Raw genomic sequence first — 14,763 nt, 5'->3', positions numbered from 1 at the left:
GTTCTGAACCGCTATAGTAAAGCTCCAAGGTCTGCAGCTCCTCTCAGCGGTTCTTCTGATGTGTTGGGGGTGAAGGAGATTCTGGACTATAAGAGAGTAGGAGGAAGAACTTTCTATCTAGTGGACTGTAGAGGGTTTGGTCCTGAGGAGAGGTCCTGGGAGCCAGAAGAGAACCCCAATGCCCCTACCCTCATAAGGAAATTCCTCTTACGCTCTGGACCCAAAAAGAGGGGGCATAAGGGAGGGGGTACTGTCACCACCGTGGTCACGGACCGCCGCCGTTCCTTACCTCACGACGGACGCGACCACACAACGTTGACATTCTGCCAGCATCTCCCTCCTAGGAAACGCCAGAACTCGCGGCCGTCCGGCCCTACTCTGAATGTTAGGGTGCGTGCCCGACCTTAAAGAGGCTCTGTCACCAGATTTTGCAACCCCTATCTGCTATTGCAGCAGATAGGCGCTGCAATGTAGATTACAGTAACGTTTTCATTTTTAAAAAACGAGCATTTTTGGCCAAGTTATGACCATTTTTGTATTTATGCAAATGAGGCTTGCAAAAGTACAACTGGGCGTGTTTACAGTAAAAGTACAACTGGACGTGTATTATGTGTGTTACATCTGGGCGTGTTTACTTCTTTTACTAGCTGGGCGTTCTGACGAGAAGTATCATCCACTTCTCTTCAGAACGCCCAGCTTCTGGCAGTGCAGACACACAGCGTGTTCTCGAGAGATCACGCTGTGACGTCACTCACTTCCTGCCCCAGGTCCTGCATCGTGTCGGACGAGCGAGGACACATCGGCACCAGAGGCTACAGTTGATTCTGGAGCAGCATCAGCGTTTGCACGTAAGTAGCTACATCGACTTACCTGCAAATGCTGCTGCAGAATCAAATGTAGCCTCTGGTGCCGATGTGTCCTCGCTCGTCCGACACGATGCAGGACCTGGGGCAGGAAGTGAGTGACGTCACAGCGTGATCTCTCGAGAACACGCTGTGTCTGCACTGCCAGAAGCTGGGCGTTGTGTAGAGAAGTGGATGATACTTCTCGTCAGAACGCCCAGCTAGTAAAAGTAGTAAACACGTACAGATGTAACACACATAATACACGCCCAGTTGGACTTTTACTTTAAACACGCCCAGTTGGACTTTTGCAAGCCTCATTTGCATAAATAAAAAAATGGTCATAACTTGGCCAAAAATGCTCGTTTTTTAAAAATAAAAACAATACTGTAATCTACATTGCAGCGCCTATCTGCTGCAATAGCAGATAGGGGTTGCAAAATCTGGTGACAGAGCATCTTTAAAGGGCCAGCGCGTGGAAATTTTTTAAAGTTCCCTAACCTATCTCTGATCACTGTGGACTATAAAAAGGGCTCCGCCCTTCCACTCCTTGCCTGAGCGTTGTTGTTGTCTAGCCATGTTCGTATTGCAAATGGTACCTTACTTGTATCCTGCTCCCAGTGTTCCAGTGCCCTGATACCAGTATCCTATATCCCGTGCTGTGTTTGTTCCTGAGCCCTTTCTAGTGTTGAAGTCATGTCGTGTCATCTGCTACGCCTGCTATTATACACCATGTCTAGTGTCATCTGCTACGCCTGCTGTTATAAACCACATCTGGTGTCATCTGCTACGCCTGGTGTCATAAACCACATATGGTGTCATCTGCTACGCCTGGTGTCATAAACCACATATGGTGTCATCTGCTACGCCTGGTGTCATACACCACGTCTAGTGTCATCTGCCACTCCTGGTATCATCCGCCATGTCTGGCACTATCTGCCACATCAAGTTCCATTTGTGCCAAAGCCTCCGCTACTGTCTGGACTCTCTCAGGTACCCTTGTGCTAAGAACTTTGCATAAACTTTGTATAGACTGTGACTTGGCCAGCTGCTAGTCCACTACGGTGCAGCGGCCTAGTGGGTCCATATACCCCTAGATCGTGACAACTGTTCTTTTAAAGAGAAATGGTCTTACCCAATTCACAATGTTCTCCACTGTATCCTTCTTGACAATCACATAGGAAGTGGGAGACCCGATCCTTGCACACTGCACCATTCTGGCATGGCTGTGACTGACACTCATCGATTTCTATGCAAGAGAATAGCCATAAATTTATAATTTTTACTTTATCAGCCATCCTACTCTCCATCCTATGACAGTAGAGGAAAGGACTTACCCTCACACTGTGGAGCTTCACTCCACATGCCATCCTCGCTGCATATGCGGGTATTGTTTGGGCTGCTCATTATGTACCCCTCGTTACAATGGTACTCTGCTTTTCCACCAGGAAATGTTGATGTTACAACTACTTTGGCATATTTTACATGTTCTGGAGGACCACAGTCCAATTCAGCTATAAAATTGTCAAATGAATGTTGGTGAGTTTCACACATTTATACTTAAGCTCTGTTCACATCTGCGTTTGGGTTTTCCGTTGTTCTTCTTCGTCATAGGAGCAGAACAACGGAAAAACGGAGTTGCCGAATCTGTTGCATGATAGAAACCAAGTGCGCCCAACGGAACCCATTGGGTTTTGTTGAGTTTCCATCATAGTGTCCGTCATTTTCTGACGGAATCTGCGATGAAGGCACCCAACGGAGTCTGCAGCGCAGATGTAAACAGATCTTGAATGGAGCAAATAGAATAAGGATAAACACAGAATGTGGTAAAATATAAAGTGATGTACTGCAACCACACTGTAACATTCACACGTCTTGTTTCCATGTTTCACATAACTTACATCACTTTTATCACATATAAAAGACAGCTCAGCTCAGCACATCATATCATATCATTCATACATATCACACATAGAGCCATTAATCCTAATTCCCCGTCCAGCATGCACATTCAGCATATGTAAGCAGGGCGCAACTGCCAGAGTAGTATATACAGCAACTGTTATGGGGTCCAGTAGCTGAGGGACCACTGTTAAAGGACCATCGAAAGTGATGCAAAGGAAGTAGGGCAAGAGAGAGCCTGACTGGGTAAAGGAAAAAGTAGGAAGAGAAATTTAGGGAGGCAGGAAAAGATGCACAGGACCAACAGATGGCAACTCATCTTCATATGCATGTTAAATAACACAAAATAATTATAGCCCTATTATGTGTTACACGACTGTATGTAAGGTCTATGAAGAATTGAAAGACGAAGCTGCCTGGGACTTCTGTCACTGCTTTTCCCTCAATCATACTCTTCATACTATTCTTTCACTTTATCGAGCGGAATCTGCTCACGATAATTAAAATTCTTTGGGAGGTTTAAAGGGGTTGCCTCAGGATAGACATGGTCGCACATCTCTATGATATGTCTGATCGACAGACGGCTAATTTTTTTCCATGCAGCTGCATAGTCGGTCATTGACTATAATGCGCCTACCATGTAGGCGTGTATCGACAAGAGGCAAAGTGGCAAAAAAAGAAGCCCCGTTTGGGCATACAAAGACTCGGAGTATAGATTATTTTCATGTGTTTAGGGGTAAAGTACACTGTTCATGGTGCAGATGTGTTTTCTTTTGCTTGGGATACTCTTGGAAAATGCATCTATATTACACAGGATGATCTGGACGAACAAACTCAGCATATGAAGAAATAAAAAGACAAAAAAATACAATGACCACTGCTGTCACTTACCTTTCTCACAGTGTCGGCCAGAGAAGTGTGTTGGGCAATCACATTTGTATTTGCCAAGATAGTGAAAACATGTGCCTCCATTGTGACATGGACCAGACGAGCAAGGGCCTCTCATTCCTGGATTGAACGGTATAAGATCTGTGTTAAGTGTACCATTTGTCATCTGTCTATACAAATAAAATACACCTAAGTAGCATCAAGCACGGATCCACCACATATAAGATAAAGGTTTAGGGTTAATCCTTGTGTCCTGTATGAGTTGCAGCCTATGACTGCTGTATGAAGATGGCTCCACAAATAAGCGGATATAAACTAAGGTCATATATTAACTACATATTCCACTATTACTAAAAATGATTATTTTTAAATCTGGAGGTAATTTTGGGGAGACACATTCTGATACTGGACAATTATTGTTCCATAAATGGTCACAATGTATGTGGTTTGACTAAGAGGTAACCAATGCAAATAGAAAGAAAACAACAAAATAGGAAAAAAAAGAAAAATGAAAACACATTCCATGTGCGCATTCTTCTCACCTGTCTCGCAGTGTTTCCCAGTGAAAGGGTAGGGGCACACACAGTAATAATCATCATTGGCCTCCTTACATGTTCCTCCATTCCGACAAGGTAGCAGACTACACAGGACCGGCTTTACTGAGAGAGACAGAAGTAGATAGAGAGGGAAGAAAACATTGGCTTATCAGTGAGCAAACCTGGCTTATACACATGCACGGTCACTCTCCATTATAATCAATGGTAGGTTTGGAAAAGGGCCAAGTATCCAAATCCTCAATAGACATTAATGGAGAGTGCCCGCTCATATGCGGGCAATTCTCCACTTTGAGTGATTAGGCACCCCTGTGCTTTTTTTTTTATCAACATGTTTTTGTTGTAAATATTTTATAACTTTTTACAACTAGCCATGGATTTCCACGGAAAACAGAAACAGAACAGGAGGGGAGGGGAGGAAAAAAAAAAAGGGGTGGGGAGGATTAAAGGGTTCAGAAAGAGAAAAGTCTCTAGGTCATTTAGGGGTCGTTCCGATGAGAGGGCTCCAGGCAGCAGGTCATCCAGGGTGAGTAGGCACCCTCGTTCTTGATATGTTATGAATGTCATTCAAGGGAAAACCTCTTTAATTTTTGCCCTGATATTTTAGTCTCTCTTAACACAAGCGTCAGGGCTTCTATTTCCCATGGTTTGTTTTTTTAATAGAATCTAAAGCGAAAGCTATATGTCATTGACCATGACCTCTCAATAAACAAAAGAAAGCAGGCAAAAATGATGCCAACCGATGACATCTGCCATTACAGAAATCCCACTGTAATCAATGGGGAAATTAACGGAAACTAATGGGACATCCTTTACATATTTCTGCTTGCCCAATAAGAAGTCAGCGAGACCAATCTTTTTACTAGAAAATCTGTTTTTCTTTTATGCTAGATTCCGCTTAGCTGCTTGGCTCTGCTCTGCTTTTGAGAATATGCTACAAGTGTGATGGTGTAATAAAAACTAGAATATTCCTAAATAAAGCTAGTACTTCTGCTATGGACTTGTTAACTCTTTTTGCAAGTGCTTTTCAATAAGACCAAACTTTCTCTTATTGGAAATCGGATTTCCATAATAATCCATAAAATATATGCTACCCTGACACTAAATATCCAATGAATGTCTATATTTATCAGGAGCCATACTACTGGCATTTTGTTCTGTATTTGATTGTACGCTTTTTCCTTCATTAAATATACAATATATGTAAAACATTTGTTCTTACCTTGTTCACACATTATTCCTATGAATCCACGGGGACACACACAGGAATAGGTATCTTCCTGAGATTCACATCTTCCACCATTTAAGCAAGGATCAGAGTCACAAGGAGAAGGCAGAGCTAGAAAAACACAGCAGTATGGATATAACCTTTAATACGTCATTACATTTTAATAGAAGTAGTTTAAAAAAGGAACATATCCACAAGTGCCGATATACAGTTAGGTCCAGAATTATTTGGACAGTGACACAAGTTTTGGCATTTTAGCTGTTTTCCAAAACATATTGAATATACAGTTAGAAAATCAATATGGGCTTAAAGTGCAGACTCTCAGCTTTAATTTGAGGGTATTCACATCCTAATTTGAGGAAGTGTTTAGCAATTACAGCTCTTTAATATGTAGCTGCCTCTTTTTCAAGGGACCAAAGGTAATTGGACAATTATCTCAAAAGCTATTTAATGGGCTCAGGGCCGGCTCCAGGTTTATGTGGGCCCTTGGGCAACACAGACTTAGTGGGCCCCTTTTGCGGGGGAACTCACTTTAAGCTGCATTAAAACGGAAATTTGTTACCCCATATATAAGTTAGGCCTTCAGTTTGTGCCCCCATATTGAGGTTAGGCCCCCTGTTTATGTCCCCATATATATAGTGCCCTCTGTAGATAATGCCATACAGCCCACTGTAGATAATGCCACACCCCCTGTAGATAATGCCACACCCACCCCCTGTAGATGATGCCACACAGCCCCCAGTAGATAATTCCACACACAGCCCCCTGTAGATAATACCACACACAGCCACCTGTAGATATTACCACACACAGCCACCTGTAGATATTACCACACACTGCCCCCTGTAGATATTACCACACTGAACCCTGTAGATATTACCACACTGCCCCCTGTCGATATTACCACACACTGCCCCCTATAGATAACGCCACACACTGCCTCCTGTAGAGAATGCCACACATTGCTCCCTGAAGAGAATGCCACACACTGCTCACTGTAGATAATGCCACACACTGCTCCCTGTAGATAATGCCACACACTGCTCCCTGTAGATAATGCCACACACTGCTCCCTGTAGATATTACCACACACTGTTCCCTGTAGATATTACCACACACTGCTCCCTGTAGATATTACCACACTGCCCCCTGTAGATAATGCCACACACAGTCATAGATGCTCAGACACCACCTTGCAAATAATCCCCCCCCCCATAGGGCCCTTTGCAGTCAGCGAGATGCTTAGACCCTCCCTTGCAAACAGCCAAAATCCCCTCCTGCAAAGTCAAAATCCCCCCCTTGCTAACAACCAAAATCCCCCTCTTGCTAACAGACAAAATCCCCCTTTGCTACCCCCTTGCTAACAGCCAACCACCCCCCCTGCTAACAGCTGAACCCTCCCTTGCTAACAGCCAAACCCCCCCTTGCAAACAGCTAAAATCCACACCCCCCTGCAAACAGCCAAAATCCCCCCCCAATCCCTAGTGTCGGCCGGCGATTACTTTTTTAAGTTAATAAGGGGCAGGGGGGGCAGGAGGCTGAGTGCAGTGAGCGGCGCTCAGTTGTTTTAAGCCAGGGCTCACCTCAATCTCAGCCCGGCTGCCTCTCCTCGGTGTCTTCTCTCTGGAGCTCCTGCTCCGCTCTGGTGGTGCATGTTCTAGCAGACGTGCCTATCGCCGCACGTCTGCTACATAAGAGATCTTAAAGGAATAGTGCGGCAAAATGTGGAGAACGGCCCTAAAAGTTTAATGTAGGACCGGCCGGGGGGAAACCGCCCCTGGACTTCCCGGGGAAGCCAGGACGGCAGCCATGAGGAGAGCCATGATGGCAACATCAGCACCCGGTGGTCGAGTGGGCCCCCCCGGGTGTAGTGGGCCCCGGCAATTGCCGGGTTCTCACGCCGGCCCTGAATGGGCTACATGGGCTATTCCCTCATTAATCCATCATCAATTAAGCAGGTAAAAGGGTCTGGAGTTGATTCCAGATGTGGCATTTGCATTTGGAAGCTGTTGCTGTGAACCCACTACATGAGGTCAAAGTAGCTCTCAATGCAAGTGAAACAGACCATCGTTAGGCTGAAAAAAAAATGGTACATTCTTGGGGGGGGGGGGAGAGTGCACTGGTGATCTCGTGAACTCAAAAAGGCCTGGACATCCACGGAAGACAACAGTGGTGGATGATCACAGAATCCTATCTATGGTGGAGAATAACCCCTTCACAACATCTACCCAAGTAAAGAACACTCTCCTGGAAGTAGGTGTATCAGTATCTAAGTCTACCATAAAGAGAAGTCTTCATGAGAGCAAATAAAGAGGGTATACCACAAGGTGAAAACCATTAATCAGCCTCAAAAATAGAAAGGCCAGATTAGACTTTGCCAAACAACATCTAAAGAAGCCACCCAGTTCTGGAACAGCATTCTTTGGACAGATGGAACTAAGATCAACCTGTACCAGAATGATGGGAGGAAGAAAGTATGGAGAAGGCTTGGAACAGCTCATGATCCAAAGCACACCACATCCTCTGTAAAACATGGTGGAGGCAGTGTGATGGCATGGGCATGCATGGCTGCCAAAGGCACTGGGTCACTGGTGTTTGTTGATGATGTGACTGAAGACAGAAGAAGCCGGATGAATTCTGAAGTGTTCAGGGATAAACTTTCTGCTCAGATTCAACCAAATGCAGCAAGGTTGATTGGACGTCGCTTCACAGTACAGATGGGCAATGACCCAAAACATACTGCGAAAGCAGCCCAGGAGTTTTTTAAGGCAAAGAAGTGGAATATTCTGCAATGGCCAAGTCAATCACCAGATCTCAACCCGATCGAGCTGCATTTCACCTGCTTAAGACAAAACTTAAGGCAGAAAGATCCACAAACAAGCAACAACTGAAGACGGCTGCAGTAAAGGCCGGGCAGAGCATCACAAAGGAGGAAACCCAGCGTTTGGTGATGTCCATGGGTACCAGACTTCAGGCAGTCATTGCCTGCAAAGGATTCTCTACAAAGTATTAAAAAAACCATTTTATTTATGGTAATGTTAATTTGTCCGAATACTTTTGAGGCCCTGAAATGAGGAGGCTGCGTAGAAAAATGGTTGCAATTCCTAAACGTTTCACAGGATATTTCTGTTCAACCCCTTGAATTAAACCTGAAAGTCTACATTTCAATTGCATCTCAGTTGTTTCATTTCAAATGCAATATGGTGGCATGCAGAGCCCAAATCATGAAGATTGTGTCACTGTCCAAATAATTCTGGACCTAACTGTATATACAGAACTGTATACATATCAGTGATGTAGAATAAAAGCTTAACTCAATGAAAAACCTAAAAACACCAGTTAAAGGGGTCATGGGGGAACCAAAAATTATTAGCAGTTTACTCACTGCAGTATGTTTGTACACTCGCTAATATATATTCCGATCCCCCGTCGCCCTTATTCTGAGATTTTAATCGATTTTTATAGCGCTGCCGGGAGACCGGAAGTCTAGTTGCACAGCCTTCTTTGATGACGATACAACTCTTCGTCACATGACAGACTCCGCTGTACTCCATGTACTCGCTGTACTACTGCTCCTGCTTGTACGTGGAGTACAGCGAGGTCGGTCACATGATGAAGAGTCATATCATCATCAAAGAAGTCTGTGCAACTAGAATTCCCGTCTCCGGCAGCGCTATAAAAATCTATTAAAATCTCAGAATCAGCGCGACGGGGGTCTGGAATTTATATTAGCGAGTGTACTCATATACTGAAGTGAGTACACTGCTAATACTTATTGGTCCCCGCATAACCCCTTTAACGCCAATATCCCTTTCTAACGGTCAAAGTAGTCAGGGAATAAGAAAAAGTGCTTAGTTTTATTTTATTCTTCTAAAAACAGCAAGTGAATGGGGCTAAACTGCAATACCAGACACAATCCATTGACAATAGTGGCACTGATTTTTGGCAAAAAAATGCGAACCTTTGTTCTAATCTAAGACAACCCTTTTAACACTTAAGTACTATTAATGCAGCATAACTTACAGTGGTTGCTGATGATATAATCTGTGTGACACACACACCGGTAGCTGCCTCCATATTCCATGCAGGAGCCGCCATCTGGGCACTGAGAGCCCATACTGCAGGGCAGAGAGGTGACCTCTGAAAACCAAAGCGGAGCAATAAAGAATTAGATACATTACTATGGAATGGCCACATTTCTTTATATTTTTAAAGCCACAAAATATATTTCTTGAAGGTTTGTAACACAGACTCATGAGAGACTTATTTTGTGACATCTATAGAGCCTAGTGGTAAAATGATGTAGTTGGGGACCAGATGAAACTGCAAAAAAACATTTTCAGGGGCTAGGCATGGGTGGTTATTATAAATACTCAAACTGAAGATGTTAGAAATGTCAGCCATTCAGATGACTAATCTTTTTCTCTGGGCCCCAGTGGATAAGCTGTATCTGTGACTTCCATCTAACTTTAACTATTTAGGATCTAAGAAGAAGAAAAAATGATATATTTTAAACTAAATTTATCTGGCTCAAAAGGCAAACAAATTTTTTGGTCCAAGGGCCATTTTGCCAGATTGAACTACTTAATGGGAACCGACAAATTGGATTGTTACTGCACCTCTTGCCACAAGCTGCATAGAACAGGATTGCGGGTCGCATGCTGTACATGTATGATCTAGGTATCATGATAAAGTTTTTGCGTGTTTAAAGAAATGATCGCCCCATTGCACTGATTTTTTTATAATCCTGCTTTATTATGTCAATGAGTGGGCTATAAACCCCTAGAGTGCTGGGTCCATTTGGGACTGCCACTCCTGCAACCCCTATAGTTACCACTGGCAAGGACATTATTATATTTGCACCTCTTTAAGTGTTTCTAAGCTTTTTCCTATGATAATGATGAACAAAAATTTTGAAGTGGTGACTGCATTAAACAGTAAATCAACAAAGTAAATTTTTTTATTCAATTAACCAAAAATCCCTTTCTAGACTAATGTAATGGAGATTTGACATTAGCTGTTGTAATTGAATTTTTTACTATAGCAATAAACTAAAACAAAGAAATCATAATACAGATATAACTGAACTCAAGTGGGAAAAACACTTGGAAACAAAAAAGTGGAATTTAGGAAATTCTTCCAACAAACTTATAAAGACCAGTTTTTTGTTTACAGTCAATACTAGTAGAAGTCCTTGTTTCTGATACGATTTACTCAGATATATTGAACTTGCCCTTATTCTATATAAAAGGTAATGTTAGAAAGTGGAGCTGGTAAAACCATTTGCATACACTCATGGGCCATGAGGACAGAAACAGTCTAGTAAATATGCATTGTGCAAGGCCAAGATGTGTCATTTTGGCTCTAGCTTTTATTTTACATAAACAATTTTCTCATTAATATCATTGGAGGACACGGCACCATGGGTATAGGCCCTGCCACTAGGAGGTTGACACTAGGATAAAAGTTGGCTTTTCCTATGCAGGGTATATCCCTCCCACAGGCTCTAGGATAATCAGTTTTGAGCCCAATGTCCTTAGGAAGCAGAAACTACCTGCTTAATAGGTCTGCTGCATTTTTTTAATTTAGCTTAATATCTTTTTTTTTTTTTTTATCCCACAGGCAGCGATGGAAACAGGGCTCAGACTCGTTTTCCCTCACCCCTTTGCACAGGGCTTTTGTCAGCATTGGGCTGCCATGCTAGTCATACTCCCCTGAGGGTGCAAGGAAACCAGGCAGAAACCTGCACTGTATTTTACTCCACCTCTGGTCACCTGTTCTCCTTCTCAGATTTGTGGTAACTCCACTTCTAGTGCGAGAATTACCGAAGGGGTGACCCAGCACGCACCTGAACATGGCAGAAGGGAAAGTACCTACGTAGCCTTTCCTCTGCTGTCCTCGATCCTCTGTCTCTATCTTTTTCTGCATTCCACATAAATGAGGATATTGTTCTCCCCTCTTTTTGCCCTGGATTTGGTATGTGATTACGGAAGCAAATTGGGCCAAGGGCAAGGTTCCTCCATATCAAGTGACTGTCCACTCCACATGGGATGTTGGAGCTTTCACGGCTGACCAGCATCAAGCTTCAACCTCTCAGGTTTGCAGGGCCACCACCTGGTGCTTGCCAGATTCAACCAGGTTCAAACCATGGCAGTTGCCAGTCGGGGCCGCAATATACTTCAGGCCACTGTGCACTAGACGGGTCACATGACAAATCTTACTCTTTTAATCCCAAATCTTACTCTTTTAAACGCTAGGACGTACCATGGTGCTGTGTCCCCGAAATGATACTAACGAGAAACTAGGATTTTTGTACTCGCCGTAAAGTGCTTTTCTCGTTGGATTGATGGAGGGACACAGTTCCCACCCATTATTGGTTCTGCTTGGACTGGGATCCTTATGGTTGTTTGGTTCAGTTTTTTCCCGGGACCAGGCTGTTTTCTGTTTTCTTCACTAAGTTGCTTCTTCATGTGGGTCTCCTACTACTCCTACTGCTTTTTTACAAAAAAAGGTGAGTATAGCTATGCCTGTGGGTATAGCCTGTATAGAAGGAGAAAACTTTTTTTTATCCTAGTGTCAGTGACCAAGTGACAGGGCCTATACCGATGGTGCTGTGTCCTTCAATTAAGCCAACTGATCCTAGATCTTCGATTGCCGATGACATCAATGCTCTAGATGTAATATTTGGGAAGCAGCATAAAAAGTTACTTTCTGGTTCTGTGTCTCTGTAGTGTAGGGGGTGGTACTGTGATTTCTCACCCCGTCCAGCCTTCCATCGACCCCAGTGGTATGATATATTATCACCCCTTAACCAATTACAGAGTATATGCTCTCTCTGACTTTCACAAATAGTTTTTTTTCTTTTAGTCTACTAAAGGGGTGAAAAGATGAGAAGTTGCACATCTAATTGTGTCTAATCAGGCCATTTGTGTACTTAAGAATCTGGATTGCAGAGATATATGGTCTCTTGAGTTTTGATGATTTTTTGAAGATATGTGCATGTTGTATGCTAAAGTGGCATTTATGAACTCAGCACATCTTGAACTTTTTTAGCATGTGTTGAGTGTGGAAGGCTCTGCTTAGGTCAGACGTTTAATCACAAACATGAATTTTTGTGCATCTTTTTACAAAACATTACACTTTGATGCAAAATTGCATGAAAGTGCCTGTTTGTGTGATGTCCTGAATGGCATTTTCCCCATGTGCCATGTGTTTAACTGCAGGAATGCATGATCTCTTTATCTTAGAACTCAGTTTTCATGTGGGTATATCAGGAAGTGTGAAAATTGTAGCGCAACCCGTAGCAGCGAAAGTCTAAACATTCCATAATGGAGAGTTATGTAACTAATATACTTTGTACCTGAGTTACAGGTTTTCTATGAGAAGAGCTTCTATGTCTGTGTACCCATAAGAACATTCCCCTATGCCAATGCAGTTCAGCATCGCCAAAGCAACATAGTGTGGATTCAAATCTACACTCATATTAAAGGGGTCGTCTGCTTTTCACAATCCCCTTACATCTTACAACAAAAATAGCCTGATCACATGGTGTCCTGCTGCTAGGACCCCAGGTGGTCGGCTGTAATTTGAAGGGGAACCTAGTAGCTAGTGTTGAATTCTCTTGAAGATCAATAAGGCGTATGGTGCCCATTGAAATCAATGGACTGTGCATAAACTGCATAATGCTGCACCCTCTAGAAACACTTTTCACAATTGCTCTCTGCTACAGCTTATTGATGGAGGTCTCGAATAAGTGACTCCCCTCTACTTTCACAGAAGGACCTAATAGCATATTTAAAAATTGACTTTCTAAACAGACAACCCCTTTAATGTCCACTGACTTGAATAGTAGTAAAAAGGAAGTGGACATTGGAGTGGATCCTTTGGAGCCTCATAGGGCAGATTTACTATTGTGTCTAGGTCTAGAAAGTGTAGAAAAATGTGCCAAATGGCGCATTAGGATAATTGCACCTCACTAGACACTTTTTAAAAAAGTCTTCCGAAAAGGTGTATGGCTTAGCGGGGAAAGGGTGCATGGCTTAAAATGTGCTAATGTGCACCAAAAAAGTGCCAAAAAACTGCGCAAAATAATAATAATAAAAAGTGGTATAAGGCAGAGAAAAGTGTCTAACAGGTCACGTAAGATGCTCCAGAATTATCTTGCATCATGCACCACTGGGATAAATTTGGTGCATTTTGTGACTGCCTGATCTATGTTCACCCTGTCTAACTATTACACAGCATTCCTAAATGTGGGCCATAGTCTTTTTTATGAGTATGCTGACCTGTTGGAAAATCTGGCAGAGATGATGCTCTTATCTGTAACTTCAGCACAGGAATAAGGTATTCAAAAGGGCTTCATATATGTATCAATATCTACTGTTAATAGAAAGCAGCAGTTTTCTGAGAAGCAACTGATACAATATGATAAAAGTGGCAAATCTTGGTGAAAATTTTGCTTTAAATATGTACACCTTCTACCATGTCTGTTATGGTTTTTTTTTAGACATCCATAACAGATGAAAAATATAATTAAAGTAAGTTGAACATGCACTTCAATCTTACCATATTCACAATGAAGACCAAAGAACCCCGGAAGGCAATGACAGGTGTTGTTTCCATCAGCACAGCGCCCCCCATTCCTACAGGCACAGCCATCGGACAAATCTGGGGCAAACTCATGAGAGAGGGCAGATCACTAGAGTGTCATCATAGACAAAGTGAAGCGTCACTTTTGATTAACATTGGCTATACAGAGAGCATATGTCAAATCTAGTTTAGCTGTAATATATCTTTATTACTTTTTTTTAACGTTTTCAGTTATTTTCCTGTTAATTGCTACCTTGTACGGTGGAGAAAAAAAATGTTGCTCCATGGAAACCATCAAATAAGCAGGCTGCTGTTAATGGATCTTATTAGTGCAAGTATTGGATATACATGTGTTTATAAGTATGGTGCAGAAGGTACTAAGGGGTAATGAACCAATTAGCATGAGCGGGACACGAATGTGTATTTGTGTCATACAACATGAAAACAGCGTTTAATAGGCTGTAGAAAGGCAGAGGGTAATTTTTTTAGTTTTTAAATCCATAAAATTGAATGCCCTAGGCAACCACCTAGTCTGGCTACCACATGTCCTGGCCCATTAACAGCAAGCATTGCAAAGCCTAGACACACGATGATAATAATAGCTGATTCATTAATTACCTGGAGATTATTATACTGAGTAAAAAAAAAACATGAAAATTACATGAAAACAGAAAAATGGTAATAAATGATATATTACAAAATTGCCAGATTTCACATTTGCTTCACTGTGAAATGAACAGTATATGTGTAGGCGTTAACA

General features: G+C 42.6%; 1 protein-coding gene across 6 annotated transcripts in view; it reads right to left on the bottom strand.

Moving 5' to 3' along the window:
- SNED1 (sushi, nidogen and EGF like domains 1) overlaps nt 1-14,763 on the bottom strand; it is a 222,467-nt gene that overhangs the window by 50,120 nt on the left and 157,584 nt on the right. For 5 of the 6 annotated variants that reach the window (XM_075861359.1, XM_075861360.1, XM_075861361.1 and 2 more), the window contains 7 exons: nt 13,980-14,081; nt 9,438-9,554; nt 5,409-5,525; nt 4,175-4,291; nt 3,636-3,752; nt 2,180-2,356; nt 1,978-2,091 (listed from right to left, as the gene is read on the bottom strand). In XM_075861359.1, the coding sequence (XP_075717474.1) occupies nt 1,978-2,091; nt 2,180-2,356; nt 3,636-3,752; nt 4,175-4,291; nt 5,409-5,525; nt 9,438-9,554; nt 13,980-14,081 (861 nt within the window). The remainder of the gene's footprint in view (nt 1-1,977; nt 2,092-2,179; nt 2,357-3,635; nt 3,753-4,174; nt 4,292-5,408; nt 5,526-9,437; nt 9,555-13,979; nt 14,082-14,763) is intronic. The other variant, XM_075861362.1, reaches the window with a different exon arrangement.

The sequence above is a fragment of the Rhinoderma darwinii genome, chromosome 4 (genome assembly GCF_050947455.1).
Source record: "Rhinoderma darwinii isolate aRhiDar2 chromosome 4, aRhiDar2.hap1, whole genome shotgun sequence".
Taxonomy (NCBI): Eukaryota; Metazoa; Chordata; class Amphibia; order Anura; family Rhinodermatidae; genus Rhinoderma; species Rhinoderma darwinii.
Note: the sequence above shows the minus strand (reverse complement) of the source record. Positions and strands in the feature narration are given on the sequence as shown.